Genomic DNA, 21,701 nt, shown 5'->3' with positions numbered 1-21,701 from the left:
TAGTAGTTGAGATGTATATCCGCAAATGTATACTGACTTTCCAGCTTATTAAGGACAAAATCTGACGTAAGATTATTTTTTCCATATACAGATAGTAGCACCATAAAACCGTTACTTTCTCAAATCGACGATATCGACATAATGGTTGGGAAACTCGAGGAAAATGCTTATCGTTTGGACAGCTACACCAAACAGCTAAAGTCACGCGTCAAGGAAATGTACGAGTCTAAATGAGAAGCCATGTGCTACCAATAATGTTGCAAACTACGAACCCAGCTCCAATGAATGAATTGTTAAATTTTACCTGAATAGCTCTTTACAATGATGGTACGCAGACGGCTGTCAGCCTCAGGCGCCTCCCTTCGGCGTCTGAGGACTACACCGATTTGATTGCAAGACTAAAACATTAGAAAGTGAATCTTTAGTAATTTAGCCTTCTAAAATATACTTTGTCTTTCTCTCTGGTGTCAATATGAGCGGGAGCTCTCGTTTGTTGTACAACCACGTGCCAATCGCGTGTTGGCGGCGTGGCTGCTTGCGCCAATCGGCGCCGACTGACGTACCATCGTAATGAAATCTAAATTGGAAATGTTCGACAATGTGATGTAGATTCATTCATTCGACTGCGGTTCTAAGTTTGAAATGTTTCTAACTTATCGTAGGTTTAAGGGGACTCGTCTCTTTCGTAAATATGTGTCTAGTATAGTAGTGGCATAGCAACAAAAGGCAAGGCTCTAAGATTGGGAATAAAGAAACGAAATTTGTAAAAATGGGTAAGACCCGGGTAGCGTAAGAAAGCTTAAAAATACTTTCGACTTCAATTCCTCGTTGCCTTTTGACATTCTGATCACTTGTGTAAATTTTAAATTCTTTGAATACTGTAAATAGGATTCAGATGGGAGTTACTTTGTGTACATCTGGGGAGACGCGGATACCATAGGGCCTTGTTCACTTGTAGCTTGACAAGCACACCTATCACCTGTATACTTGCGTGTCACACGACTACGGGTTCACACTCAGCGGAAAGTGTTTGTACCGATATAAAGTACATTTTTCTTTGTTAGTTTGAGCTTTTTTCAGTTGTTATCCACATAAATGGAATTGCATTCTTGGGGCCTTACGTCTCATGTTGCTCGTCCTAATATTAACGATATTTAGTCACGTGTATCAATTATACTTTATTGTGTAACCTGTTAATATAAGCGGAATTACTTTGTTTGTCAGCGTCTGTTCATATATGCTTGATAACCAAACACCGGTGGTATTTTAGGATATAATCATTAAGTGTGCTATGCTAAATCCTGTCGTAAAGGATATAATATAATTCAGTAATAGGTATATCGTATCGTTCTATAGGTATAGCTTAGGATGTTAGAAGTTATAGGTACATATAGGACATAATCTAAGGCTTTTTTCAATTAAGATTTATTATAGGAAATAACGATTTAATATCTACAAATTCTATTTTACTAAATGTCGTTTTCGGTCTTCTCTTTCGATATATTCACGTCTTAGATATAATTGTGCTACGATCGATACGGTGATAAAGTAGTTTCTGATATATTCATTTTATGCTAACTGTGCTAGAAACAGGAGGACTCTAATCAAATAGTGCTAGTTAGGATCGAACCGATAACCTCAATTTAACCAGTAAGCAAAAATATGCATAAGTATATAGGATTTAATATATCAATGCTAGTGTTGATTCGTTGACAACCCTTTGAGGTATGCATAGGGAGAAGTCATTCCAACCAAATGACCCCCAGTCACCCCCCTATGCAAACTGCAACCATCTACCCTTACCGGATTGTCGACCAATTGTCAGAAGCATTACTTAGTAATACATCGACTATTTTTTAAGGGGACGCAGGGGTGGTCGTTCCAACTAAATGACCCCTAATGACCCCTATCTAAATTCCAGCTATTTACCCTTAGGAAATTGTTGATGAATTATCAATAACCCAAATTATAACATAAGTTAGATCTTACTTATATATTCGAAATTGTCAGCTGAAAACAGTTTATTAGGATTAACTACCAATATACGCGCGTAGTAAGCGACATATACGTGAGGAATCCGTATAATAGAATAGATTCAATTTGATAAATTATTCATAGGTTAACTTTTTCTCATTAAATTACGGTTTTTAATAATAAGCGTTAGTTATTATAAGCACATATTCTAATCGTCTTAATTATGCATTCAAATTAGGTTAAATTAGGGACGGCACAGAGGACATATATATATTTCTGTAGAAAAAAATAAATAAAAAATACAAAAAAAATCTATCGTAGCTTGTATAAGTATTCTTAGGTTAGGCAATAAGTACTGAAAAGTCAGTCCTTATGCAACGTTGCACCTACGGGTGTCAAGGTACGACAATCTTAAACCTTATGCTGTTAAGCATCACGTTGTAAACACAGTGTCTCTTCCTTAATAAAAATATATGAAAACTTTGAAATTGGTCTATATAATATACAAATAGGTGTGTGTACTAAACGCTTTGTCACGCATGATAGCTTACTTACCAACTGGCTACATTCAATACCATCCAAATCAAGCATCAAGCAAATTAGTCTGGTTGACCGATACACCACTATCAACCATATCCAGCGTTGCCTTAACTTTTCATCACATAAATAGGCGTCAAGTTGTATTGCTGCTTTATATAGCACCTAAATTAAGTATTCGGAACAATAAATCACCGTTCGACAATCAATCTAATATTCTCATTAAATAAAGTAATAGTAAACGGCATCTCATACTATAGTGTAACATATTACGTGCTACGTTCAATGGCACCTAAATTCAAAATTAGCAACTATAAAATTGTATTCAATAAAGTGCACGCAAAATTGTAAAATGAACTACGGAGTTCTCCTTTTCCTAATAAAAAATCTATGGTACAATGGTGCCGCTAAGTAAAATATTTTATCATATAACGTGTATTGGCTACGCCTCAAGTATAAATTATCTATTTAGGCACAGGACTTTCAAAATAGAATAAGCATTTATAAACTTAGCTCGTTAGCACCTAGAATCGGCAGCAAAAATCCATTTTATTGAGTAGTTGTATGATATTAGTGATTATGATATTAGATATGAGTATTATGTATTCCATACATGTTAAGTCTAAAATTTTATAGCATAGTTCTATATTCAAGTTTATCTAAATTTTAGGAAAGTAAGTCATATTCTTAATTCGTATTTCAAGTGGTTAGGGTAGGATATAATCATAGGAGATAGCATATAATAAATATTAACTTATTGTTATTAATAAAAATTATAGATAAACAGCGCATATTTTTCTAAAAAAGAGAAAAAATCAAATAAAAAATTAAGCGGAATATTTTTATAGATTCGTTGTTGTATGTTCTGTCTGACTGCTCTTTCACTTATATTCAACTCATAAATCGAAAATAATTAAAATTGCAAATTAAATAAAAAAATACACTAAATCATGCGTACACCGCGGTTTATATAAGTGCACACGTCTCTCTGCGCACTGAAAATTAACTTTTCTAAAGATATATTGTTGCACCTACGCTCTGTAGCACCTCAAGGCGATACGAAAAAAAAACAATCTACTTAACCTAACTTACTAAATTATATGTCACCTTAAAACCAATGTTTTATGGCACCCATTTTAGACTTTAAAACACGGTTATTCTGAAAATTTATAATAGTGTCATAACATTATCTAAAGATTTGAAAAAAAAAATGCTCTTTTGCACCTAAACACGAAGGAATCAGATTTCACTAAAATTCTAAAAAATCAAATAAGTAAAATAAAATCTTCTGTCTTCTATGTAATAATGTAATCGGGAAACATATGACTTTCATTTTGCGGTACGATCAGCTAAATTGTGCATTTCAGATTTTAACGAAATTTAAGGGGTTTCCCAGCACGTCTAGAGTATTTCTGCAATTCGAATAAAAAAATATAAAAATCCGTGTTAAATTAATTTAAAAAAATGTTATATAGCTGTGACCGTTTTAACATCTAGGAGTCAGGCTTGAAAGTAACCGTTTAACTTAAATAAAAAAGAAAAAAATAAATTCGGAACATTGGTTCAGGTAATTACTTACTTATGCCTTATCTATTTCAATATATACTTGTTACTTTAGGTCCTTATATCTAATTATAATAATACTTATAGGTAGCGTAGACGATAATCATGTAATCTTTCGACTAAGTTTTGTTTGAAATCCGTTATTTCACCGATCTCGTAGAAAACACCAACCGTAGGAATAAGTAGTTCCACTATTTTTCATTTATTTTTAGGTAAAGATGATGAATAAAATTGGCATGCAGCAATAGTACAATTTAGGTAAAAATACATGAAATAGTTAATCAAGGTGGTAGGAGTAAGGGAATATAACTATCTGTCGTTCTTCCTACATTATTTAAGAATAGATCATATTTAGGTGTTAGCGTCGAGATTAAGATCTCGATGGCGCGAAATGTCTTTTCCAGCAAAATTAATATGAGTAGAATATACACGACTCCGTACGATATGGATGTCGGTATAGTAGTGTTATTGTTAGTGTAGTACCTGCACTTTTCACAAGTGTGTAGCTTATAACGTTTGTCTTTCAAATACGTAGTTATATATTCCATTCTCATTAACTATTCACTGCCTTTTAACATTCTTTATTAATAAGCTAGTAGATAACTTCTTGTAATATCCTTGGTTGGAACCAAAGGTATCCATGTGGGAGAGCCTAGCCAATGCCATTCGTGGTTGCGGCTCGTAGATGGGCTGGCTCGAGCCGGGTAAAGTACCACGCCTGCACAGAAGATCGTGAGGAGGTGGCATTTATTGTCGTTTTCCGATCGGTGAGTGCGGGTACCGGACGCCCATTCCCCCCTCCCCTCCTAAAACCACCTTCCCTATCCCATTAAAACACCCCATCCAACTCCGCGGGGACAATTTATTGTTCCCGAAATCCCTCCCCTTCCCTTAGGATTAAGTAGGTGTAGGTAGATTTTAAGTAGGATAATTCTTTTTTCGCTTTGACCCCTTTCTCATATCCGTTAGTGTCACGCTAGATTGGTCCCCCTAGGAATAGTTAGATATAGAACACTCCTTGCTGCGGAGTTACAAGTTCCCGATTCACTCATGACTCACTGAATTAGTGTAAATAAATAAGGCTTGCATTCTTATTTTGCGGTTTTCGATAGGTAGGCTGCAAACTTAAATAATGAGACGTCTGAAGCTACAGCTTCACATAGTTCTTACAATTGCACCTATATTTTTTCCAAAAATAACATTTTCTTTTTCAATTGGCACAGCTTTTTTATTAAGTTCAACTAACGAAATTAATTGGCATAACTAACAATGTCTCACGAACATCCAGAGATATTTTCTAAATTAAAATCGTAAGTTTTCTTTGCATGTATTTTTTAATTACGCCAGTTAGAACCAGAGATGCCTTGCAGAAGATCTTGCAATGTTACCACCAGTTACAACACCTACAGTACCGCGCCGAAGAAAAAAACTGGCTAATTGTCCACTAACAACCCAAACATAACGACTTCATTACAAAGTTTGCATTAATTAGGAAATTAATTTAGGTATTACTTGCATATGCATAGCTAGGTATTAACATAGGTTAATATACCACGCTCATTTATCCATTCGGGTGAAAAGTAGCAGGTATCGCCGTCGTTGCGAGTATAGCAGTAATAGTTAGGCTAATTAGGTAAGTTAGATAGGTAGGCCTCAGCACCCTACCTGTATCTTAGTCATAAAGCGTATATAAAATTAAAATAGGAGTGCTACAGTAAAAACCTCCAATAAGGAGTCAGGCATATGTCAGGCGATTATAAAAGTAGTTGTATATTGCTAGGTAAGCAATTTTTGAGTAATTATATCAAAATTAACTTATATTAAAATTAACTTCTGTTAAATTAACGTTTATTAAAATTAACTTCTGTTAAAATTAACTTTCATTAAAGTTCACTTTCATTAAAATCGTAAAATTTTTGTCTTATTTTTCTTATTTTTATTAAATCGTTCTTTTGATTATAATGGTCGATGTAAATTGCCGGTTAACATCGGGAATTGGAATTATACATTATGCGGGATGACGTTAGTCCAAGGTTAGGGAAAAGGGTGGTAGGCGTATTTTACGTACGTATTTTTTGTGCGTTACTTTACGTATCGTTAACTTACTTATTCGTACGTTTCGTTATTCGATTTGATTATCGATTTAATATTTATTAATTTAACCTCAGTTAATTATGGAGCTGAGTTCATTAAATTTCGGATTTTTCATAATACTTTTATTGTATTTATTAACTTATGTATTGATACATTCTAGTAATATTCGTGTATTATTGATTTATGTACAATTATTATTCATCGCAGTATTTGGGGTATATTAATTTATAATACATTTGTACTTTCTAATATTTGTTCAACATCATGATTTCTCTAATTATAAGATATAATTAGGTAGTTGAATACATATATATTATGATATTTTATGAAGGTATATAGGTAAGTTACTCTACATAAGGACATAGGATCATTTACAACCGATTAGCTGTTTATAGTTTATAAATTATATAAGTATATTTATAATATCTTATATCGTATAGGTTATATAGTATGCCCACGCGCACTAAGTCGCTGGGCTCCCATTATCGCATGTATGGCAGTAATAGGTAAGCTACGGAATAGACCCAAAGAGGTATCGGTTAGCTTACTGTTAAGGTGTATCGTAGGTACTTAAATATATGCTATAGGTAGGTTTACTATATAAAAATACTTAAATAAGGTTTATTATACACATATGTTTGAGTAGGTTTTGTCTAAGATCTTTTAAATTATTGTAAAATCAGTTCTTAATTTCTTCGTCTTGCTTCCTTTAATTTCCGAGGAGTTAGGAGTGGTTTAAATGTGAATGTATTTTCGATCTTGTACGAGCAGACAACGAAAGATTTATATATTTAATTATTAAAGATATATATGATTTATTTATTTAGAGTCTTATTAATTTCATTAATTAACGGTTAATTAATTCAAGTTAAAATATGTTTCGTCGACATTTTTTTTGTACTTTTTTATATTCGATTTTTGTCGTGTCATCTTTAAAATTGTTGTAAATTTTCCGTCACGTTGTTTTTAAATTATAATTGTGTTTATATATGTATTTCTTTCTTATTTATATAGAATAAGTAGGATATAAGATGTACATTGCAAAGAAGTCTTTTCAACCCATTTTTATTAGTATGTAAGAAAGTGACCCACTGAGAGTCCTAGGTAAGGAATTAGATGTTGATAATAGCAGTTAACATAGGCATTATAAAATATATTCTTTTAAATATTAAGAAGGCGTCAATCATGGTTAATCGTTAATAAGGTTAATTAGGATCTGAATATTTTAGGTATATTAAAAATAGGTTCTTCTTTCAAAAGATAATTAGGCTATATTAGGATTATAAACTCTACTTTCAAAAGGCTTGAAATTCGTATATTATTTTCGAAAAAAAAATCGTTATATATTATTTTTGCATAATATTTAACAGTTGTTTTACATAATAATAGTTTGGCATTTGAATAATTATGTACTATAATATTTTTCAAGATTCAGCACTCGTTAAAATTAAACTTTTTCATTACTTTCTACAAATTGTATTTGGCTATGTCTGTTTCAAATAATAAAAAAAACTTATCACATATTTTTATATTATTCTTCTTAAATTAATAATAATAAAATAAGGTGTGCACTAAACAAAAAATAAATATCTATTATAAAATTAACATTAATTATGTATTTAAAAAAAAACTATTTTAAGATACCATTTTATTTAGAGCCGATTATTAATTTCTTTAAACAAAAATAAACTTATAATTTAAACGATAAAATTTTAAAACATTTAAATTAAATAAATCTGTTTGATCGAGAACTTGCATGCAAGTGAGTCGAAACTGACATAGTTACCTCACCGGTCCTATTTCCACCAAGCGACATTCTGAAAAAGTATACCCATTTACCATCAGGCGTACAAAACTACAATAACCGTAATACAGGACATTCATGGTAAAAAAAAAAAAACACAAAAAGGCAACGGGTTGCTATGCCAGTTTCCAGTTTGTTTTTGTGGTGGTAAAATTGTACATCGTTATATATTATACTTAAATTGGATATTTATTATTTTAATATTGTTTTGGCCTAAAAGCTGTGTTAACAGCCTCACACCCATTGGTGAATAAAAGCGATGTATTTAATTATTTAAACATTTAAATCTATTTTTATACCTTTAAGGTAGAATTCCGTGGATAGCGGCTACGACAGTCGCGAGGTAGAATTCCGTGGATAGCGGCTACGACAGTCGCGCGCGGCTTACGACAGTCGTCGGCCGCGCGCGACAATAGTCAACATATGAAAATGTATGGCGCCGCTGCCGAGGCCAGCGACAGTCGCGCGCGGCCGACGAATTTCGTGAGCCGCGCGCGGCCGTACGCATCTCAACATGGTCTTGCGCTATAGAATCTTAGTAAATCCAGAATTGAATTGTTTTCTATTTAGTCGGTAAAACTTCCTTTCGGTTTCCATTACAATTCAAATGCTTTTGAATCAGTATTGGGTAGTATCCTTCATCATTTCTACTTTTAAAAAATAGGGTCGATTGGTAATCTATTTTCTTAATACAGCCACAGCAATACGTCATCCTCTTCTTCTTCAAGGATATCAATTAGCACTTCGACTAGAGGGAACGGACGAACAAAATCTACTAATTTCAAGACAATGCCGCGCGCGGCTTACGAAATTCGTCGGCCGCGCGCGACTGTCGCGGACCTCGGCAACGGTGCCATACATTTTCATAGGTTGACTATTGTCGCGCGCGGCCGACGACTGTCGTTAGCCGCGCGCGGCTGCGTAAGCCGCGACCCACGGAATTCTGCCTTTAGGCTCTTTACTTACCTATATGTAATTTTTATATATAAGTAGGTTTAAAAATGATACATTAATTAATGTAATATTATGACTGTGTTTCGGATGGCACGTTAAACTGTAGGTCCCGGCTGTCAGTGAACATCTTGGGCAGTCGTTAGGGTAGTCAGAAGCCAGTAAATCTGACAATCAGTCTCACCAAGGGGTATTTTGTTGCCCGGGTAACCGGGTTGAGGAGATCACACAGGGCAGTCGTTCCTTGTAAAACACTGGTACTCAGCTACATCCAGGTAGACTGGAAGCCGACCCCGACACAGTTGGGAAAAGGTTCCGAAGATCATGTTGATGATATATTAATTAATGTATTATTTCGTAGTTGAAAATATTACTTTGATTTGAAATCAGTCACTTAAAGTCAAATTCAATAAATTTAAAATTCAGGTATTACTACAAAAAAGTGACACAGACGGTCGTCACGTGTTTAAGGGAAATGAACCATCATTATAAAACGCGGTTTTAAGAAGTACCGGCTTTAGTAACAGGTTTAGTCCACTATCTTTCGGGACGGTGGTTTATTCCTGGTACAAAAGCTGGTACTTTATTAAAACCACAGTTTATAATGAGATGGTATTTGTTTTTCTTAAAAACATGACAAGCGCCTGTTAAACATCTGGGGCTTGATTCTGCTATTTTTTTTTTAATTTGTCAATTGGATAATCAATTGGCAATGGAAAAAATAGCAGTTTTAACCTTAGCGGGCATTCTCCCAGTAATGTAGACCAATCGCATTCCAATAACATTTCATTAGTTTGAAAGAAAGGAAGAAAGCAAATACATTCACCGGTGTGACACATAGATATACAATTAAAGATACCAAAAAATAGACATTAAAAATTATAGCAAAAACTGAAAATAAAGTACAATAATACAAAACGAGTAGAAGATACATAACTGGAAATATGGGTCACACTTGGTTTGCACTTGGTCTGCCATTGGTCTATATTGTAGTCTGGTCTACAATCGTATTGCAACCGTTAATCGATTGCAGACGATGTAATACATTAGTGAATCACAGAAGAGGATAAAAACGTTTTTAAAACCAAATTAGAGTTACACTCATTAAAACTTAATAGAATTTGAATGTGCAACCGTAAATCGATTGCAGACAATATGATGCATTATTAAATCACAGAAAAAGATAAAAACGTTTTTAAAACCAAATTAGAGAGTTCTAATGAGTAATGAACTCATTAAAACTCTTGGCATTTGAACAGCAACACCTACAACTTAAGTATTTTGCGGAAATCCCCATTTGCTTCAATCGTAATTGAGTTGATTTGGATCTAAGTTGGATATCAATAGTAAAATTAGCAGAATCAAGCCCCAGTTAAACAAGTTCAACAGGCGTTCGACATCTCTTTAAGGAAAATTCCCCATACGCTTTTTTCTTAAACTAGTGACGAACTCACGTTTAACTTTAATGTAGTAAGACCTGTTTTTTAAATTGAAACCTTTTTAATTGATAAAATTAATATCGATAATACAACGAATTGTTTTTTGGACGTGACAACGTCTTATAATTCTATGGAGCCTGCACGCACGGAAAAACATTAGTCGTGCGGCGTTACCTTGTTATGAGGCGTTACCTCGCTATGCGACGTTACCTAGCTATGCGGCGTTAGTTGCTATGCGACGTTACCTCGCCATGCGACGTTACCTGGCTCTGATGCGTTACCTCATTCTGAGGCGTTACCTCGCTCTGAGGCGTTCCATTTAACGCTTGAAGTGCAATCGAGAGTACAAAAAGGCACGATCGGTCATCGCGTGCATGACTTTGTCACGTTCAACTGTTGTTAGTAAACCGACTTCACAGACAACCGATTTATATAACTTTGACAAACAATTAAACAAAAAAATATAAATACAAAATAAAAATAAATAAAAATTGGGGTTTTGTACCCAACAAAACGTGAAGAAGGTACATAACTTGAAATATGCGTCACACCAATTGTGTATATATATTTATTTTTTATGTATATATTATTTCAGATTTTAATGTGATAGATAAGCGATGCTTTTGCATCATCTATCTATGACACTCTAAACAGCATGGTTTTTAAACGTCAATTTTAAAAAAATAGTGGCGTTGTGTATCGATATTTTTTTTATAATTTTTTAAGGTTTTACGAATTTGACTAAGGATGGACTGATTTCATTTCATTGTATGGTACTGCGATATACAGTATATACTTTATATACGCATGATACATATACGTATATTTAGTATATAATCGTGATCGAACGGACACTAAGTGCTGTAATGTGCATCGTTAATAGTATTTATAGTAGCACGCCGATTTGTCCGAATTAGTTGGAACCGGGGTGGATTCGGATAATCGGACACAGACCGATAATGAAGAAAAACCAACTAACACCCTTAGAATGAACTTTTTTAAAGTTTGACTAAACACGGTTCTACTATAACGCGCAATTGAATTTCTCGATCAGCGTAAGTTGCAACTCCATCAGGCCTTACAAAGATAGAAATTCATAATCGGCGTTCGGATAATCAGCATTCTACTGTTTATATCTATATTAATATAAGTATGTATTCATATTCTATTGTAATATCTAGTATATTCTATGGTTCTGCCCGCGATCCGCGTTATATTAGGATATTTTATTAGGCCGAGAGTTATCTTCTCGTAGGACATAAGGACTAGAATAAGAAGGTCGACTACCGTCGTACCGTTTTAGTTGGCTCTGAAAAGGAAAAACGTAGATTAAAAAAATCCACCTAACATGGTGATTATATGGTTATCAAGCATAGCATGTAACATTAGTATTCTCAATATAAATGTGTTTAACATTCCTTTGTTTCAAATGTATTGGTATAATTATAGAATAGATTATATTCACTACTTGAACTTTTATCATAGGATCGTACATTCTTGATGTTTAATGACGTTTTACTGTATAATCCATGGATTTAATCAATTACAATATCTGTGTTGTAGACGCTACATGTTTTAAATGAATTACATCTGAATTGACTTTTAAATTATGTGTCTAAGTACTAATCATAATGTAGACAGTTTGATTATTGGAATATTTAACTTGATTAATATACCTGGCTATGTCTAACTGTTTTCGATGTAACTATACAAGTTAATCACTGAATTAAATAAAAAAAAATATCTCAAATTGTATGCTGTAGAAGTTACAGATTCAAAATAAGAACTTAAATGATGGGAACCTCATGGTGTTGCGTGGTATGTCCTAGAACATCATCATCTTCTGATCAATTTGTCAGACTGTGCGGTAGAATGATCACCACCTACATGATATGCGTGTGGCGTACGGCAGGTAACTCTGGCGATGCCGACAACTTCCTATACTCGCCAACCAACATACTTTACATCGATTGAGCTACACTGACTGGAACTGCTTTTGAAATTGGAAACTGGTATACAACCTCCGCCGTCACGCCGAAGATAAAAAAGGTTTTATGGTGAACAGACTGTACCACGGTTCACAAGCATAACAGTAACCGCACGACATAAAAATCGCACAGAAAAGTCGCAACACCGCAGTTATCGTCGCACCACCTTACCAGCGTCACCATGGGGAAAATCCAAATAAAATAATCATGAAAATATTAATATTTAAAAACCATAAATTAAAGTATCTCGATGTCACTTAATTAACATCTTGTAGTAAATTGAAGAATTATTGTGAACACCTAAAATTACTTATAACTTGGAAATTTTAAAATGAGTGTTAATATCCTATCTCGTAGAAGTTATACTTGTTCGATCGTATATCTACTAGTGACATTATTATAAATGTATAACATCTTACCACTGAAAAGTACATATATTCGAAAGATATTCTTGTCCACAGTATTAAAGTATGTTACCATCAGAATGAATGAATGATTTTCCTAAAACTTGTAATAATTGTTCAAAATATGCACAAAACTTTGTATCGTCAGGATTTTTTATTTAAGTATCTAGAAATATGATATGACTAAAATTTACATTTGTCAAAAATTCAAAATAATAAAATCACGATTGTATGTTTATATTTCTTGTTTTATTACTTAAACTATGAACTTAAAATCACCACTTCATTTTCAAAACATGTATGTTTGTGAAATGTCAAATTAATGTGCCGAAATATCTGGAACTTGTCAATCAAAACATGTTATTATTATTTAAGTTACAGTTTATTTTAACACAAGAAAAAACAATTTTGTTTGTAACAAGAAGAATAATTAATTTTATTTCCACATTGCAAACCTTGTATATTATTTTTAATAATAAAAAGAAAACTACAAAATTAATATTAAATCGAGGTCTGATCAAAGCTTTACCCGAGGAACGTTAAAGAAACTGTTACATCATTTGGCTGAAGGCTTTCCATCTTGAAAAAAAAAACTTGAAAATTCCAAAATATATTCTGGATGCTCAACGGACCGGTAAAGTTTTTGAACAGACTTGAACATCATGAATCATGTCGAGGTAATATTTGAAAAATGTGAAAAATTATGTTTTTGAAGTTATTAAAAAAAAACTTTTTGTATGTTAGATAGGCACCCTTCCCTATTGGGGATGTTAGGGTCATGACTGTGGTTTAATTAGGTAACTTTATATGGCTCCTTTAAAAAGGACACTTTATACTTATGCTCTGTCTAGGATATTCTATAGTGAACTATTTCTGAAATAAAATATTGGTGTGATAACTTCAATGATCTTGTTTGATTTAATACCCTTATCTACCAAGTCACAACTCACATGAGATTCTCAGATATACATATACACCATTAAACACTTCAAATATTGCAAACATACCTATATAGAATTTCAGTTATTTCCTCACACAATCTGAAGACACTAACTGCTATAAATGATTTATCATTAAATTGATTAAATTAAAAAAGGAAAACCGAATGGGTTGTATTCAGCCACTGAACATGTGATAGGAGACAAACGTAGTACTCCAAAAGACATATTGAAAACCTACAAAGGATGACGGAGATACTCACCACTAGCGAGCTTGACATATACATAAATACTATTATAATAAAGACGAAACTTTTTTTTGTTTCCACCAAATCACCTGGAAAAATGTTTAAAAGAAACCATAGCACTTTGAACTAACTAGTCACCTAAAAACACATACAAATCATATTACGGTAGACCGCACATCAGTGGTAACTGTCATGCACCTTAACTCAATAGTAATAAGTACGATTTTCCTATAAAACTGTTACCACTGACCTGTTGACTGTACATATAAAATCAGTATGCACGGCTTGGACAGTGTGTAAGTACCTAAGAGAAGCTGTCCTGCTGCAGAGGTGAGCAGGGAGACATGACACGGATCTTCATACAGCACCCGCCGTAGTTGCCTGAGCAATGGTAGGTATAATGATTGTAAATACTCACACTATGGTAAGTATCGGTATCAACCATACGTACAAGATTTCAAAACCGTTTTATATATGACAGATACTTAACTATATAAAAACTGAAACTGAAAAAAACCCAATAAATACCGATTCAATCAATAAATACCCTTAGGGTGTTAATCGATCAATCGTCGACCGACGGCATCGATCAACGTCGATCGAATGGTCAAATAGCTATAATTGATCGACGGATACCGTTCGACTAAACAATCGATCAATCTTCGATCGACGACATCGATCAACGTCGATCGATGTCGATCCACTTGTTGTATTAGTAAGTTTAATATTATAATCTATGATAGTTTAGTTAGTTGGTGACAACACTAGCAGTAAGGGACTACACTACTAAACTGTCTATGGCTGATCTGTTGATCTGATTGTAATCATGTTTGTGCTCCTAATAAATAATCTAATATTATCTAAATGATGTTTGATTATAACATCATAACATGGCGCTGCGAGACAAATAAATCAACAAGGATTGAAGTCAACGCGTAATTTATACGATAGCGATTGGAAATTGGAAAGCACATTTTGCCGCAAGAAAACGATAAACCACGCTGTGATTGAAGATGGCCGAACCTAAACGAACAGGTATTGTAAGATTAAAACCCCCAACAGGCTTAAAAAATCTAAGTATGGAAGAATACAAAAAATTTATGACGAGGTTTGAGATATACAGATTAGCGTCAGGCGCACAAACCGAAACGACTGAAACTCGGACGGCATTGTTGCTTCACTGCATGGGAGAAGAGGCCCAAAAAATACATGCTACATTTGACTTTGAAAAGGATCAGAACTTTAACTACGAGAAGGTTATTCAGAAATTTAACGAATACTTTATACCGAAAAAAAATGAAAGCGTCAATTCACATCTATTTTTTACTAGAAATCAACGAGAAGGTGAAACTTTTGATAGTTTTTATACAGAAATTAAAAAGCTCAGCACAGAATGCGAGTTCGGAAACCTATTAGATAGAATGCTGCGAGACAAAATAGTAACAGGGATCGCTGACAAGAGACTAAAAGATCGCCTGCTGCGAGAAAGTGATTTAACACTAACTAAAGCCATTAAGATATGTAAAGCTGCAGAACTTGCGGAGGAGCAAATTAAGAAGATAGAAAATGAACCTGGAACGAGCACAGTCTACAGCGTTAAAAAGAAGAATGGAAGCGGATCAGTGTCCGAGAAAGAAACAAGATGGAAGAAAAATACAAGGAAGGACAAATCAGATAAAGAATTTACAAGAAGTACTGAACATAGATTTCAAGAAAAGAATAAGCAGCAACAAGAATTAAAAACAGAGAAGATGATTGACTGCAAAAGATGTGGATTCCATCACAGTATCAGAAGATGCCCGGCATACGGAAAGAAATGTATGAAATGTGGTAAGCTGAATCATTTTGCAAGGAAGTGCATGGCACAAAATACAAGAAACATAAAGGCAGTTCAAGAAATGCATCCAAGTGACAGCGAGGAATCATATGGCACGTATGTAGTAAACATTAGTAATATTAATGCAGATAAAAACTGGTATGAATATGTATATTTCACAGATTTTAATAGACATTTAAAATTTAAGTTAGACTCAGGTGCACAATGTAATGTCATCTCGGTGAGTGATTGTAATAGATTTGGGATAAGAACTTTTCAAAAAACTAATTGTAAACTGACCAGTTATAGTAATGAGAGAATAGAAACATTAGGAAAAGTAGATTTAACAGCGAAGATAGGTAATAAAGTTCAAAATATAGAATTTCAAGTGTGCAAAGGTAATTATGTACCTATTCTAGGATTGCCTACTTTGATAAAATTTAATTTGATTCAGAGAACAACTAAAGAAAATATTTGCAGTGTTCAGACTAAAAATTTTGATTTGCTACATAAATATAAGGATGTTTTTAAAGGAATAGGTGAGATAAAAAAGTTTGAGTATGACATTCAATTAAAGGAAGATTGGCAAGGAAAAATTGAAAGGACTAGACATATACCATTCAAATTGAAAGATAAATTAAAGGAAGAATTAAGTAAATTAGAAAGATTAGGTATAATAAGTAAGACAGAAGGTCCGACTGATTTTGTAAGTTCATTAGTAATGACAACTAAACAAGATGGAGCTATGAGAATTTGCTTAGATCCTCAATATCTAAACACACAGATTAAAAGAGAACAAATGATGATTCCCAATGTTGACGAAATAATAGCTAAGTTAAAGGATAGTAAGTACTTTAGTACCCTAGATGCGAATAAAGGTTTTTGGATGATAAAATTGACAAATAATAGTAAAAGTTTAACAACATTTAATACTCCATTTGGTAGATTTCATTTTAATAGGTTACCGTTTGGTTTAGCATCAAGCCCAGAAGTTTTTCATAGAGTTTTCAGTGAAATTTTTAAAGATATTGACGGAGTAGAAATATATATAGACGATATTTTGATTCATGCTAAAACAGAAGCTGAACATGATAGAATACTCGAACAAGTACTTAAAAAAGCTCAGGAATATAACATTAGATTTAATAGAAAAAAATGTAATTTCAAACAGAAAGAAGTTAAATACTTAGGACATGTACTAACTACAGAAGGAATTAAAATAGATCAGAATAGAATTAAAGCTATAGTAGAGATGGAAGAACCTAAAACTCAGAAAGAATTGTTAAGATTTTTAGGAATGATAAATTATGTGGCTAGATTTATACCTAATGTGTCTGAAGTAACAGCACCATTGAGACAATTGATTAAAAAAGATGTACCTTTTGTGTGGTCAAAAGAACAAGATATTGCTTATAAAAATTTAAAGAAATTATTGATAGAACCACCAGTGTTGAGCTATTTTGATATAAATAAACAAATAGTACTCAGTGTAGATGCTTCGAAAGCAGGATTAGGTGCAGTGATATTACAAGAAGGAAAACCAATAGCTTATGGTTCAAGGTCGATGACTGAAACAGAGATACAATATAGTCAAATTGAAAAAGAGAGTTTAGCAATTTTGTATGGAATAACCAAGTTTCATCAATATTTGTATGGTAGTATATTTATAGTAGAGACTGATCATAAGCCACTTGTTTCAATTTTTTCTAAACCGCTGAATAGGTGTCCAGCAAGACTACAAAAGATAAGAATGGCTTTACAACCTTATTCATTTGAGTTAAAATACAAACCAGGAAAAGAGTTGTTAGTTGCAGATCATTTGAGTAGATCTCATTTGTTAGACACAGAAGAAAACTCAGATTTAAAAGTAGAAACTCATGTTGCAATGATAATGGAAAGTTTTAGAATATCTGATGAAAAAATAGAAGAATTAGTGAAAGAAACGGCTAAAGATGAGGAATTAATGACAGTAAATAAATACATATTAGAAGGATGGCCAGAAAATAAGTCACAGGTAGATAGTAAGGCTAAAATTTTCTATAGTTACAGAGACGAGTTGAGTAATATTAAAGGATTAATTGTTAAAGGTAGGAATATAGTAATACCTAAGTCTAAAAGACAAGAAATATTAAGAAATATACATTATGCACATTTAGGCATAGAAAAAAGTAAGATACTAGCTAGAAATTCAGTATTTTGGCCAAATATGAGTAAAGAAATAGAAGATTTAATTCAAAATTGTGACACTTGTAAAAGTTTTCAGAATGCAAATAGGAAAGAATCTATGATTGAGAAAGAAATTCCAGAAAGACCATGGGAAATATTGTCTATAGATATATTTTTTCTATATTCAAAACCATACATACTTATTGTTGATGCTTACAGTAAATATATAGAAATTCAACCATTAGATGATCTATATGCAAATACTACAATTAAAAGTATTAAAGAAATTTTAGCAAGACATGGTATTCCAGAGATTATTTATACAGATGCAGGAAGTCAATTCACAAGCTTAGAATTTAAAAGTTTTTCTAAAGAATGGAATTTCAAACATAAGATAATTAGTCCAAAACATCACCAGGGTAATGGTTTAGCAGAGAGATACATACAAACAGTCAAGAAATTGTTAAAAAAGTTAATTTATGATAAGAAAGATGTATATTTAGGTTTGCTAAGGTATAGAAACACACCAATAACCACAGAAGGGAAAACACCTTCAGAATTGTTATTTAATAGGAATATTAAAACCATTTTGCCAAAATTAATTAATAAAACAGATAATAAAGACTCATATAGCCAGGAACTTAATAAGAGGCAGGATATTCAGAAAAAGTACTATAATAAAGGAAGTAGGAATTTACCAGAGTTAAGGGAAGGAGAAATTGTTAAAATACAAGATGAAAATTGTAGGAAACCACATGAGAGTGGTATAGTGATAGGTAAGGCTAGTGGTCCTAGGTCATACCAAGTAAGAAATGAGTCAGGAAATATGATAACAAGAAATAGGAAAATGTTAATTAAAGGAGGAAAATATTCTGATAAGAGTAGGATAGAAGAAGAAGGTAATTGTGAAGTTAGTGAGAGGCAAGAAGTACAGAGACAGATATTTCAAGGACAGGACATACAAAATACTATAATAAGAGACAATGAGTGTATAAGACCGTTAGTTTCTGATAATGTTACTGATGGTAGGGTGTCCAGGTCAAGGAGATTAATTAAAAGACCAAGTTATCTTATAGATTTTATTTAATTAATAAGTTTAAATACTGATTTAAAAGTTGAAAGATTTTGGTTTACTTATTAAGTTAAAATGTTAATTTAAAAGCTGATTATAAATAAGTTTAAAGATTAAGAAACTGTATCATGCTGATTAAGAAGTATCTTGTAGAAATACAAAGGTGTTAACTGTCATTGAGTAATTTCCATATTAGTAGTAAACAAATAAATAATTAAAATAACTAAATAATTAAGGAGTTGTGTATCTTGTATTAATCCACTATAGTTTGATGTGTTAAAATAATAATTTTGTAAAGGTTAACTGTAAAACATGTAATGCTCTTGTAGTAAAGTAATTCTGTGTTGATAATGTTAATGTTGAATTGAGTCTTAAGAAAATGTAAAAGGGAAGGATGTTGTATTAGTAAGTTTAATATTATAATCTATGATAGTTTAGTTAGTTGGTGACAACACTAGCAGTAAGGGACTACACTACTAAACTGTCTATGGCTGATCTGTTGATCTGATTGTAATCATGTTTGTGCTCCTAATAAATAATCTAATATTATCTAAATGATGTTTGATTATAACATCATAACACCACTGGTCTAATAGCTTTACTTTACTGGCCTAATAGCGGGCGGGCAACGGGTGACGTGATGGCGGCGTCCATTAATCCATTCTGCCATCGATCGATGCCGTCGATCGACGATCGATCGATTGGTGTCATAGAAACTATCGATCGACGTCTACTAATCCATTCTGCCATCGATCGATGCCGTCGATCGACGATTGATTGATTGGCCTAAGGGTGTTACCACACCAATCGATCGATAGTCGATCGATGCCATCGATCGATATCGGTCGACGTTGATCGATGTCGTCGATCGAAGATTGATCGATTGGTTAGTCGAACGGTATCCGTCGATCACTTAAACCTATTAGATTGGTGTGGTAGCTTTAATTGATCGACGAATACCGGTCGGCTAACCAATCGATCGATTGCCGGTCGATGGCATCGGTCGACGGATACCGGTCGACTAACCAATCGATCGATTGCCGGAGAAACTATCGATCCACGTCGACCAATCCATTCGACGATCGATCGATTGGTGTGGTAACCCTTTCTGTTCTATACCTATGATTGAAACTATCAAGTCACTATACGGAGAGATCTCGAAGCATAGATCTCGTGTAATGTACTCGTATGTAATTGGGACATTCGGTTTGGGCAGTCAGTATCGGTACCTATGAGAAGCTGTCCTGCTGCAGAGGTATGCAGGGAGACATGACGCAGATGCTGATACAGCACGCCATCACTACTACATGCCGAGTTGCCCGACTATGGTAGGTATTGTGGTAAATACTCACACCATGGTAAGTAGGTATTGGTAAGAATAGATTGTACCACTACTGTTAGATAGACCAGCAATGTGTGATAGATGAAATTGATTGATAGATTAAAGTTGAAGTATTTACTAAACTCTCACAAAGATGTTTATCATTTAGGGCTTCATAAGAAAAATCGATTGTCGATCTATTTACTTACTATGGTCGATATAAATACAGATGTAGGTCATTCCCGGGGATGCAGGGTGTGACCGATGCGTTCGGAGAGCGGGGTGCAGGAGGCAGGGAGGGAAGGGGGAGGTGGAGCCACCCATTGGTCATGGTCATGGTTGCCTCGTTGGTCTAGTGGTCGCAAGCGCGGCTGCTGTGCGGGTGTCTCGGGTTCGATTCCCGGGTCGGGCCGGGCCGAAATCGCTTTGTGGGTTTTCTTAAAACTTTCACAAAGCAGCCCTTAGTCTGGAAGTTGGTGATTGATTCACCCGTGCATCTGAGAGCACGTAAATGTCGGTCCTGCGCCTGATCTCTTTCCGGTCGTGTCGGATTGCCGTCCCATCGGGTTTGAGAGTGAAGGAATAGGGAGTGCACCTGTGTCTGCGCAAATGCTCGTGCACTATAATATGTTAATTATGTCCTAATAGTGTAGCACACTCTTTAAGACATTATTTATACTTGATGTACAAAAATGGTACCTTGGCGACTTCACGCCACAAGGCATTGTCAACCAGTCAATCCAAGCTTATTACAAACTCATTAGCAACTTTTTGCACAGCTAATCTTAATTCCGTCGCCGCGCCGTTGAGCAACAAGTCCCAAATACAAACAAACTCTTGCGCTTAGTTTGGTACACACATCGTTAAGCCAAAGCACCGGATTACAGTCGCGTTATGTTTTGGCTCGCCTACAATGTTACGGCCTACGGTACGTACCTGGAGGGGCAGTTTTTAATACAATGTTTTGAATCCAAATTAAATTCTTCCATAAAAAAAACGAACCAAGAAAAATGAGATCAAGAAGAACGAGGCCGAGTTAGTAAATTAGATGACAATTATCCAATTAATAATTTTGTGGCTAGGCTTATAATTTCCCATTAAAATAGAACATATAATTTAAAACAATAATCATAAAATGTGTAGCAAGTAACAGGATTTATTTATTAGAACAACTGCCACCCTCGCACCGCATAAAATATAGCTTTATTATCAAATTGCCCAACTATCATGTAGCAATATAATAATGCCCGTGCAATGTGATAAATAATGAAGTTAACATAGTTATTAATCACTTGGCCCGATAAAGCTAGACATTATTCATAATGCTCGGGCATTATAAATAATGCCCGAATTAATCACATGGTCCATAACATAACCACTAAATGA

General features: G+C 33.9%; 1 protein-coding gene across 7 annotated transcripts in view; it reads left to right on the top strand.

Annotated features, from left to right (window-relative positions):
• LOC110377589 (biogenesis of lysosome-related organelles complex 1 subunit 2) overlaps window positions 1–9,777 on the top strand; it is a 37,406-nt gene extending 27,629 nt beyond the window's left edge. For all 7 annotated transcript variants that reach the window (XM_021336525.3, XM_021336516.3, XM_064037145.1 and 4 more), the window contains one exon: window positions 92–9,777. In XM_021336525.3, coding sequence (XP_021192200.1) covers window positions 92–234 — 143 coding nt within the window. In that variant the 3' untranslated portion in view covers window positions 235–9,777. The remainder of the gene's footprint in view (window positions 1–91) is intronic.
• Window positions 9,778–21,701: the final 11,924 nt, after the last annotated feature.

Source organism: Helicoverpa armigera, chromosome 1 (assembly GCF_030705265.1).
Source record: "Helicoverpa armigera isolate CAAS_96S chromosome 1, ASM3070526v1, whole genome shotgun sequence".
NCBI lineage: Eukaryota > Metazoa > Arthropoda > Insecta > Lepidoptera > Noctuidae > Helicoverpa > Helicoverpa armigera.
This window is presented reverse-complemented; position numbering and strand designations above follow the sequence as displayed.